General features: G+C 32.5%; 1 protein-coding gene across 1 annotated transcript; it reads right to left on the bottom strand.

Annotated features, from left to right (window-relative positions):
* Window positions 1-423: 423 nt before the first annotated feature.
* Window positions 424-9,419, bottom strand: LOC107062308 (uncharacterized). Its single transcript, XM_015312821.1, has 3 exons — window positions 9,192-9,419; window positions 8,902-9,023; window positions 424-628 (listed from the first exon to the last, which is right to left on the bottom strand). Exons 1-3 carry the CDS (start codon window positions 9,417-9,419, stop codon window positions 424-426), a joined length of 555 nt encoding a protein of 184 aa, XP_015168307.1.
* Between the last annotated feature and the right edge of the window lie 3,095 nt (window positions 9,420-12,514).

Below are 12,514 nucleotides of genomic sequence, written 5' to 3'. Positions count from 1 at the left end.
TGATTTGCTAATAAGAGGCAATGACACACAACTGATCCAGGATACCAAACTAGTACTCCGTCAATCTTCAAAAATCAAAGATTTAAGAGAGTTAAAGTTTTTCTTGGGATTGAATTTAGCAAATTAAATAAGGGGATTTTGATAAACCAAAGAAAGTATGTTATAGAGTTATTGGTTTAACGTGAGGCAAGATAACTTTAACTCCTTTGGAGTGTAACATAAAGCTGAGTAAGCTGATGATGGGGCAACTGAGTTGGTTGAACTATTTGAAAATGTACAACAATAACAAATAATTATTGGGAAACTACTTTACTTAACCATCTGATATTGCCTACACAGTTCGAACATTAAGTCAGTTTATGCAGAGAGACCCATAGTGAAACATTATAATGCAGCATTGAGAGTTCTTTGGTATATTAAGACTCAACCAGGGCTGGGATTACTAATGTCATCAGAGAAGGACATGAAACTAACATGGTATTGTGATGCTGATTGGGCCAGACTGTAACAGGTTACATCCTCAAACTTGGTGACTCTCTCATTGCCTGGAAATCCAAGCAGAAGTTCAACAGATGCTGAGTATAGAACTTTAGCAGGCTTAACAACTGAGGTAGTCTGGGTCACTAACCTGCTAAGGAATTGGAAATTCATATTGAAGGGCCAGTATCAATCTACTATGATAGCAAAGCAGCTATTCAAATAGCTGCAGATCCAGTATTTCATGAGAGAACTAAACATATCGAGATAGATTATCACTTTGTCAGGGAAAAGATTCAGCAGGATTTGATCAAGATTGTGTATGCTCCTTCACATGATCAACTGGAAGACTTATTGACTAAAGATTTGTGAAAGACTCAACATGAGTTCTTATTGTCCAAACTAGGTGTCTTGAATGTCTTCATAGGACCTAGTTTGAGGGGGCTATTAAAACTATAGGAGTTAAATAGTTATGGAACCGTTAGTATAACTTAATCCAATCATCTAGCTAGTTACACAATTGTCAAGTTAGTTAGAGGAACAATTAGTTGTCATGTCAGCTAGCAAATTAGTTAGTGAGATGTGCAATGTATATATATGCCATGGAATATGTGTACTAATTAATTCATTCAATGCAAAATAAAATTTCCCAAATTATAGTTGTTGATTCTCTTTATTCTTCATTCCTTTCTTCTGTTTCTTCTTCATCTGATCATCAGATTCAAATTTTATCACTATCGTCTCATTGCTCGAATTGTTATGCCATCCGAGGATGATCCTAAATTAATTATTATGGCAAACACGAAATAGAACCAGCATAAGTAATCCATGATGAGTTGAATCTTGTCCAGTGAAAGACTTTGGATTTTAATGTTCTCATCAGTAGCAAATTAGCAATTGCCAAGGTTGTACATATGCTTAGCTAAAGGCATGTGGTCTACAGAAAACTTCATTTTACCTTCTTCCAAAACAAGAGGACTAAAGTCTTCACTTACATAATGCAAGTTTTTGTCCTATTTCAATTTTAGTAGACAAAAGGAATTCAAATGGAATGTAAATTCTGTTGCTTTAATGATTGCGATGACTAGAGACACATATTATAAGTCTGTTGCGACAAGGAAAATTGGCTCTTCTCTTGATAAAAATAACGCATATCAGCAAGAAACACATGCTTTTCTTCTTTTTAAAACACATATTATGTTCAACTCCTTTATTTCTTCATGATTTACTCCCACATTCTTCTCTCCTTGATTGGAGTTGTATTTTAAAATTTTCTTAGTGGATTACTTTAGATAGGTTCTGTGTGTTAGTTTTGCATGCGGTTGAACGTGAAGTCGCATGATTTTAAAATGTTGTGACTTTTATGATAAGACAGAATAAATATATTTTCATACTAGCCTTCGTTGGCTATAAATAGAAAGATTTTCTCACATTTTTAAATTACGAATTTCTAAGGATTCTATTCTTCTTTTTAAAACACCCAATTTAATATATTTCTATATTTGATATTATATTTATTGAAAGAAGACAAATTTTCACATTGAAGGATTGTGACTTTTCCATAGAGTTGTGACTTTTCTGATGAGTATTGATCATTCTGAAGAGTTGTGACTTTCTGGATAAAGTACAATAAGTACATTTTCATACTAACCTTTGTTGGTTAAAATAGAAAGGGTTTCCTCACATTTTTAAACTACGAATTTTCTATGATTTCTATTTTTTTTTCTTTTTAAAAAATTCAAGTGTAATATGTAGTCATTGAGTGAGTTCGAAGTTCAGTTAAATTTGAAAACCCCCAATTTGAATGTTAAACAACGATAATACCCTCAACTAAAAACACCCAAAACCAGGAACTCCAACAATAAAATAATAAATAAGTAGATAATTGTAGGAGAATGGAGGAGAAGGTATATATGTAAGGTGTAATTAAGAGATTTTAAGAGTGACTTTTTGCATTTACATATCACACAATTTTAAAATGAGAAAAAGTTCTAAAAAAAGGACAAAAAAGATAAAATATAATTAAAGGGCATAGAGAGGTGTCACACCACCTTACATTATTGAGAGGAACTTACACATTGTTATTTCATTTATAATACTTTACTTAAATTTTTGGTTTAATAATATTGGCATTATCTTTAAAATAGTGTAACAGTTTGGCATTCACGTGCAACGCACGTGCTTCAATACTAGTATAAAAATAACAGTGTCATCATCTCGATTTTCATATCTACTCAAGTATGACTACACAAAATCACACTCTCACATTTTCGATTTGTATCAAAGAATCTTTTCATTAACATTCTATTCAAACAATCACAAAAATAATTTTCTCACATTTCTAGATTATATAAAAAAATCTCATTTTTTTCTTATCTCTATTCTAGCTCCATAAAACATAACTTTCACCACCTTCGTTTGTATCGAAATATTTTCATCTCATTCTATCTCTATTCAGAAACTTTGCAAACAACTCTTTTACATTCAGAGTTTATATCGAAATATTTTCTCTCTTTTTCTTCTCAACCTCATCTCTATTCTACACAATTTATATATCAAACAACTTTCTCATATATTAGATTGTAACGAAAAAAAGATTTTCCCTCTTTTACTTTCACATTTTATATCGAAATCTTTTCTCTCTTTTTATTTTCAATCTCATCTTTATTCAACACAATGTATATATCAAACAATTTTCTCATAACTTAGTTTGTAACAAAAAAAAGTTCCCTCTTTTCTTACTTTTTAAATACAATACGTTATATTATATACAAGTACCTAACAACCATCCCAACATAGTGTTAAGGTCACATGCGATAATTAAGCAATTAGGTTTAGCGGAAACATAACCAATCAACACTCATTCCAAAGAGTTGTGACTTTCTTGATAAAGCACAATAAACACATTTTCATACTACCCTATGTTGGTTGAAATGGAGGGGTTTCCTCACATTTTTAAATTACGAATTTTCTAAGTTTTTTCTCTTCTTAAAAAACTCAAGTGTGATTTGTAGTCATTGAGTGAGTTCGGGGTTCAGTTAAATTTGAAAACCCCCCAATTTGAATGTTAAATAACGATAATACCATCAACTAAACAACCCCCAAAAGCAGAAACTCCAACAATAAAATAATAAATAAGTAGATAATTGTAGGGGAATGGAAGGAAAGGTATATGTAAGGTGTAATTAAGAGATTTTAAGAGTGACTTTTTGCATTTACATATCACACAAATATTTAAAATGAGAAAAAAGTTCTAAAAAAAAGGACAAAAAAGATAAAATATAATTAGAGGGCATAGAAAGGTGCCACACCACCTTACATTATTCACAGGAACTTACACATTGTTATTTCATTATAATCCTTTACTTAAATTTTTGGTTTAATAATATTGACATTATCTTAAAAAATAGTGTAATAGTTTGAAATTCATGTGCGACGCACGTGCATCAATACTAGTATAAAAATAGCAATGTCATTATCTACTCAAGTATTACTCCACAAAATCACACTCTCACATTTTCGATTTGTATCAAAGAATCTTTTTATTAACATCCTACTCAAACAATCCACAAAAATAACTTTCTTACATTTTTAGATTATATAAAAAAAAACTCATTTTTTTTTCTTATCTCTATTCTCACTCCATGAAACATAACTTTCGCCACCTTCGTTCGTATCGAAATCTTTTCATCTCATTCTATCTTTATTCAGAAATTTTGCAAACAACTCTTTTACTTTCACAGTTTATATCGAAATTTTTTCTCTTCTTTTCTTCTAAATCTCATCTCTATTCAACACAATTTATATATCAAACAACTTTGTCATAACTTAGGCTATAACGAAAAAAATGTTCTCCTCTTTTACCTTCACATTTTATATCGAAATCTTTTATCTCCTTTTCTTCTCAATCTCATCTCTATTCAACACAATTTATATATCAAACAACTTTCTCATAACTTAGTTTGTAACCAAAAAAAAGTTCCCCTCTTTTCTTACTTTTTTAAAACAATAGGTTATATTATTTACTAGTACCTAACAACCATCCCAACATAGTCTTAAGGTCACATGTGATAATTAAGCATATAGGTTTAGCAGGAACATAACCTATCAACACTTGTTCCAAAGAGTTGTGACTTTCTTGATAAAGCACAATAAACACATTTTCATACTACCCTATGTTGGTTGAAATGGAGGGGTTTCCTCACATTTTTAAACTATTAATTTTCTAATTTTTTTTCTCTTCTTAAAAATTACAAGTGTGATTTGTAGTCATTGTGTAGTCATTGAGTGAGTTCGAAGTTTAGGTAAATTTGAACACCTCTCGTCTTGAATGTTAAATAAATATTATACCCTCAACTAAAAAACACCCAAAAGTAGGAACTCCAATAATAAAACAATAAATAAGTAGATAATTGTAGGGGAATGGAAGAAAAAGTATATTTAAGGTTTAATTAAGAGATTTTAAGAGTGACTTTTTGCATTTACATATCACACAAAAAAAAGGATAAAAAAGATAAAATATAATTAAAGGGCATAGAAAGGTGTCACACCACCTTACATTATTCACATGAACTTACACATTCTTATTTCATTATAATCTTTTACTTAAAATTTTGGTTTAATAATATTGACATTATCTTAAAAAATAGTGTAATTGTTTGCCATTCATATGCAACACACGTGCATCATACTAGTATAAAAATAACAATGTCATCATCTCAATTTTCACATCTACTCAAGTATTATTCCACAAAATCACACTCTCACATTTTCTATTTGTATCGAAGAATCTTTTATTAACATCCTATTCAAACAACCCACAAAATAACTTTCTTACATTTTTAGATTATAAAAAAAAAACTCATTTTTTTGTTCTTATGATCTTTATTCTCACTCCATAAAACATAACTTTCACCACCTTCGTACGTTTCAAAATCTTGTCATTCATTCTATCTCTATTCAAAAACTATGCAAACAACTCTTTTACTTTCACAGTTTATATCGAAATCTTTTCTCTTTTTTTATTCTCAATCTCATCTCTAATCAACACAATTTATATATCAAACAATTTTCTCATAAGTTAGACTGTAACGAAAAAAAAAGTTCCCCTCTTTTACTTTCACATTTTATATCGAAATCTTTTCTCTCTTTTTCTTCTCAATCTCATCTCTATTCAACACAATTTGTATATCAAACAACTTTCTCATAACTTAGTTTGTAACCAAAAAAAGTTTCCCTCTTTTCTTACTTTTTTAATACAATAGGTTATATTATTTACTAGTACCTAACAACAATCCCAACATAGTCTTAAGGTCACATGCGATAATTAAGCAATTAGGTTTAGCGGTAACATAACCAATCAACACTCGTTCCGAAGAGTTGTGACTTTCTTGATAAAGCGCAATAAACACATTTTCATACTTCCATATATATGTTGGTTGAAATGGAGGGATATCCTCACATTTTAAACTACAAATTTTCTAAGTTTGTTATTTTTCTCTTCTTAAAAAACACAGGTATGATTTGTAGTCATTGAGTGAGTTTAAAGTTCAGTTAAATTTGAAGACCTCTCGTCTTGAATGTTAAATAAATATCATACCCTCACCTAAAAACACCCAAAAGCATGAACTCAAACAATACAACAATAAATAAGTAGATAATTGTAGGGAAATGGAGGAGAAGGTATATGTAAGAGGTGTAATTAAGAGATTTTAAGAGTGACTTTTTTGCATTTACATATCACAATAAATTTTAAATGAGAAAAAAGTTTTTAAAAAAGGGACAAAAAAGATAAATATAATTGAAGAGCATAGAGAGGTGTCACACTACCTTACATTAATCACAGGAACTTACACATTATTATTTAATTAATAATCCTTTACTTAAATATTTGGTTTAATAAAATTGACATTATCTTTAGAAATAGTGTAATAGTTTGGCATTTACGTGCAACGCATGTGCATCAATACTAGTATAAAATTAACAGTGTCATCATCTCAATTCTCACATCTTGTCAAGTATGACTCCACAAAATCACACTCTCACATTTTCAATTTGTATCAACACATTTCTTTTTAACATCCTATTCAAACAATCCACAAAATAACTTTCTCACATTTTTAGATTATATAAAAAAAATCTCATTATCTTGTTCTTATCTCTACTCTCATTCTATAAAACATAACTTTCACCACCAACGTTCGTATCGAAATCTTTTCATCTCATTCTATCTATATTCAGAAACTCCGTAAACAACTCTTTTACTTTCACAGTTTATATTGAAATTTTCTCTCTCATTTTCTTTTCAAGCTTATCTCTATTAAACACAATTTATATATCAAACAACTTTCTAATAACTTAGATTGTAACGAAAAAGGAGTTCCCCTCTTTTACTTTCACGTTTTATATCAATTTTTCTCTGTTCTTCTTCTCAGTCTCATCTCTATTAAACACAATTTATATATCAAACAACTTTCTAATAACTTAGATTGTAACGAAAAAGGAGTTCCCCTCTTTTACTTTCACGTTTTATATCAATTTTTTCTCTGTTCTTCTTCTCAGTCTCATCTCTATTAAACACAAATTTATATATCGAACAACTTTCTCATAACTTAGATTGTAACGAAAAAGAAGTTCCCCTCTATTACTTTCATATTTTATATCGAATTTTTCTCTCTCTTTTTCTTCTAAATCTCATCTCTATTAAACACAATTTATATATCAAACAACTTTCTCATAACTTAGATTGTAAAGAAAAAATGTTCCCCTCTTTTACTTTCACATTTCATATCGAAATGTTTTCTCTCTTTTTCTTTTCAATATCATCTCTATTCAACACAATTTATATATCAAACAACTTTCTCATAACTTAGATTGTAACGAAAAAAAGTTCCCCTCTTTTGTTACTTTTTTTAGTTTCTTCTTAGCTCTTGATCTTCAATCTATCAAAATAATTTTAAAGTGATGGATATCGACGATGATATATGTCATGCCCCGAGCCTACGCCTTGGACTTGGACGTGGCCAACACTCGAGAACCATTGTTTGTACCCAAGCAAACCCTTGGTCTCACTGATTACTTAGCAGAAGACTTACTCAAGTAATGATAGGCTCAAAACATAATTAAATTTGTTAAACTAAAATATTCATCTCATAGAGTCTGGAAAATACTCAATAGAAATACTTATAATTTGTAAAACAACTCAAAAGAAAGTAAATATCGAGAGACACCTCGACTTAATTTGTCTATCTATGAAGTATCTAATATTAAAGAAGGATGTCGGGATAAGACCAATGTCATCTCTAAACTACTAAGTAGAAAGTAAATGTGAAGTCCTCTGGAATGCAAGGATGCTCACTAAAAGCTAGCTGAAGTGTAAAGTGATCTCTATGAAGCACCTGTTGATGATCTGAACTTGTATATGCATCATAAAAATATGCAGGTCGAATGACATCAGTACATTTAAATATACGAGTATGTAATATAGCCGAAGCCAAATAATTGAATAAATGAACTGTAATAGATAAAATATACTCAAGCTGAATGTAAAGAAACAAAGGAGTTAAATCATTTAAAGTTTTACAAAATACTTACTCATCTCTGAACTCAACATAATAAGCGATATATTCAAATATAGTTTAACTCTAATGGGAGATTCTCTAACCAACAACCATCACTATGAGTTGTGTGATGATACAACATCTCGCCCACGCTGCCAGAACTGTCATAAACCATGTCAGGGTATAGAACCTCTCAAACAAGTGGATCCACTAAGCAATAAGGATTCATCTAAAAAGTATGATCTTGTACCCATGTCGGCAAGACATGGTTTATAAGGATTTTGAGTTGTCTGAACTCATCCCCATATCGGTGCTTAATACTACTCCTAACAATACATATATTCATGCTCAAATGTATAAAACATGCTTTTTCTCTGGTTTGAGATAGTTGCTCAAATTATCCTCTTAAAAGAGGTAACTGCTCTAAAATATCTCTGAACTCATTGCTCATTTAGAAAACAAGGTTTCTCTTTGCTTAATGAAAAAAGTGATACAACGGGAATACTTAGTTCCCTTATACTTGTAACATCCCACCTTAGAAAGAGCTAAATTTGGAAAGCGCTAAATTGGAAATAGCTAAATTGAGAATTTTGCAAGTTATGCTTAAGTTGTGAGTTTTATGTCAACTTCAAACGAGCAGAACTTTCAGTACATGATGGGTTAGGTGGCCCATAATATATCAAATGGAAGGTCTTGAAATCCTCTTTCTAACGCCACTAAGTTTGCTAATTTTTGAGTTCGGATGAGGGAGATATGGTCATTTGAAATCTGTCTGTCATAAGTAGCGTAGTTCTTCTCGTGGGTCTTCAACTATTTAGAAGCATAAAAGATCATATTCCCTTTCTGCAACAAAACACCACCTAACCTGACTCCAAAAGTATCACAGTATACGGTAAAGTCCACACTCTTCTCGGGTAGAGTTAAAACAAGAGCTGAAGTCAACAAGGTCTTGAGCTTTTGAAATCTCTCCTCACACTCATCAGACCACTGAAAGCTCATACTCTACCTAGTCAATATGGTCAAGAGAGATGCAATAGTGACTAAACTCTGAACAAACCACCTATAATAGCCTGTAATTCCCATAAAACTCTAAATATTGGTAATTAGAGTAGGCCAAGTTTAACCTCTAACTATCTCAATCTTGGATGGATCCACCTGAATACCCTCCTTGGACACCACATATCCTAGAAATTCAACAAAATCAAGTGAAAACTCACAATTTAAGTACTTGGCATACAACTTCTCTTCCCTCAATCTCTGGAGCACAGTCCTCAAGTGTCGAACATGGTCCTCATCAGTCTTGGAGTACACCAAGATGTCATCAATGAACACTATCACAAAAGAATCTAAATACGGTTGGAACATCTCCTTCATAAACTCCATTAATATTGCTGGATAGTTAGTCAAACCAAAAGACATCACAAGAAACTTATAGTGACCATATCGAGTCCTCAAAGTAGACTTAGGGATATTCGCTACCCTAATCTTCAGCTGATGGAAGTCGAACCTTAAATCAATATTAGAAAATAAAGATCCTCCCTGAAGTTGATCAAATAAGTCATCAATACGAGGAAGAGGATACTTGTTCTTCACTTTCACTTTGTTCAATTGTTGTTAGTCAATATGCATCCTCATAGGCCCATCTTTCTTCTACACAAACAGAACTGGAGTACCCCATGGAGACACATTAGGGAGAATGAACCCCTTACTCGTGCAACCAATCCTTCAATTCCTTCAACTTTGATACAACCATGTGATAAGGATAGATAAAAATACGCTTGATGCATGGCTCCAAGTCAATAGAAAAATCAATGTTCCTATCAAGAGCAACACTTGGAAGGTCAGTATGAAAACATATGAAAACTCTCAAACCATGGGCACAAAATCCATTGGAGGTGGATCAACACTACTATCTCAAATGAAGGCCAAATAGGACAAACACCCTCTATCAACCAATCTTTGGGCTCGAATGAAAGAGATAACTTTGCTAGGGTAAGAACCACTAGTGTAATGTCCCATTTATTATGTATTTGCTTTTAATTGTGAAATAACCATTTTTCCATCCCCTTAGCATTTCAAAGCTTAGTTTGTGTTGCGAGAACGATTGGTGTTGTCCCTGATTCGATCGGATGTGTCTTTAGTAATTTTGACCCTTTTTAGTTGAGAATCCTTGGTAGGGTTTACTTTGGTCAACATTTTGAGTTCCAAGTATCTGATGGAGATTCTGTCACTTCAATTGCAACCGAATTGTCGAGCTTGAGCTAGTAACGTGGTTAGTAAGGTTTTTGAGGCCTTGGGTTGAGGTTTGGGCATTTGGGTGAGAAGTTGGGTGTTGAGCCTTAAAGAGTGGTACGGGAGGGTAATTCCATCATTTGAACTCATTTTAGAAATCATACAATTCCATTAAGTCTAGAATGTCAAATTTAATAGAGATAGCATATCCAACTTATTTTTATCGGACTCCAAACGATTTTTTAAGGTCCATTCGGGGGCATTTTGTTTGTGTTGGTCTGCTAGTTTTTCAGTTTCTAGTGTAGGTCATTTATGACCTTCGCGATCGCAGCCCAAAGGCTTGTGATCGTGATGTGTCTTCTTCGTGACCTTTTGGATCCCAGCCCATCGGCTCGCGATCGCGATGAACCTTTTCCTTTAGCCTTCATGATTATGAACAGGAGGTCTCGCGATCGTGATGTATTCTTCATGTCCTTCACGATCGCGAGAGTTAATGGCTCGTGATCTCGATGACTAAAGTTTTTCATGGATAGAACCTAAACTCAAGATGCTTCCTATTTATCTCATTTCGTTCATTTTCAATCTTTTGGAGCTTTGGAAAGTGATTTATTGGCTGCATTTTGTGAAAATTAGTGTGGGTAAGCCTTCTCTCCCATTCCTTATTGATTTCATCAATTTTTATCTTCCAAAAACACCTTTTAATCATGATTTCAATGTGGATTTTGAGGGTTATTCCTCTAAGTTGGAAAATGGTATTTTCTTGAATTGGAGCTTATTCCTTGCTTGTTTTAATGGAGTTTTCAACCATGAACTCTTCTTGGCTTGTAGAACTTGATTTTCAACTAAAATTTTGATCTTACCCTTTTAATTTCCAAAGTGATTTTTCGACTATTTTACCACTAATTTCTAATCCTATCAATATGTGTAACATTGGGACCCTTTTGATGAACTATTTCCATTATTGATAGTTATGGATCATTTTGGTGATCGTGTGGTTGAGGAAGTGCTTCAATAGAGTTATTCGAGTTAAGTTTTGACATTCGAGATATGTTTTCCTATCCCTCTTTTAGATTGAGATGAGATTGTCACACCCCGAGCCTACACCCTAGACGTGGCCGGCACTCGAGAACCATTGCTATCCCAAGCGAACCCTTGGCCTGGCTTACTTACTCAGCGGAAGACTTTAAGCATTAAGAAAAGGATTAATATGCTAAATAACTCAACTGTCTCAAACTGAACTCATAATGTTTTAAAAATAAACATTTAACTTAGCCAAAATGGTAACTCAAATGTGAACATAATCCAATAACAAAATGATGACGAATTAACTAACATCTGACTGACTATCTATGAAGCCTCTAAAACAACTGAGATGGTTGTCGGTACAATCTCACGACATCCTAATGAACTAAAATGATAAAGTAATGAAAAAGGGAGATCCTCCAGAATGCAAAGAGGCTCACCAACAACTCTGAAGCTCAACTGGATCAACGATGCGTTGGATGCTGATCCTGGTTACCTGCGTCTGCATCATAAGACGATGCAAGCCAACTGACATCAGTACATTGAATGTACGAGTATGCTAGCTGGAATGCTAAACACAACTTAAGCTTAAAAAGAATCTGAAAGGAACAGAAGAACTTACCTGGTTCAACTCAACTCAGCATAACTGAACTCATTTCAATATAAAGCAGTTTAAAAACAAATGCAATATAAGGAAAAGTTGTTTAAAACATGATGTCAACACTGTGTATTTAGAAATACAATAATAACTTTGTATGTATGCAAAGAAACAATATGAACTTTGTTTGTATATAAAAATACAAAATACGGATGTGTGAGTTTCTCTAACCGACAACCATCATTTAAGAGTTGTAGTGATGATACAACGTTTTACCTCATGCTGCCAAGGACCGTCATATACCTTGCCGGGGGTATAGAACCTAACTCACAAAGTGGATCCACTAGTCTATGCTAAAAAGCGCTAAAGGAATCATCTAAAAAGTATGACCATTTTCTACCCATGATGGCTACATGGTTTATGGGGGTTGTGAGTTGTCTGAACTCTCCCCCATATCGGTGCTCAATACTACTCCTAAAAATATAATATTAGCTCTTATGTTTAAAATATACTTCTTTCCGTGATTTGAGATTAGTGCTAAAAAACTTAGCTCAAAGGCTATCTTGGAAATCAAAGTTTCCTCTCTTGCTTCATTTAGAAAGCGATTTCTCTTTTCTGAAAACTA

The sequence above is a fragment of the Solanum tuberosum genome, unplaced genomic scaffold (assembly GCF_000226075.1).
Source record: "Solanum tuberosum cultivar DM 1-3 516 R44 unplaced genomic scaffold, SolTub_3.0 scf00217, whole genome shotgun sequence".
Taxonomy (NCBI): domain Eukaryota; kingdom Viridiplantae; phylum Streptophyta; class Magnoliopsida; order Solanales; family Solanaceae; genus Solanum; species Solanum tuberosum.
This window is presented reverse-complemented; position numbering and strand designations above follow the sequence as displayed.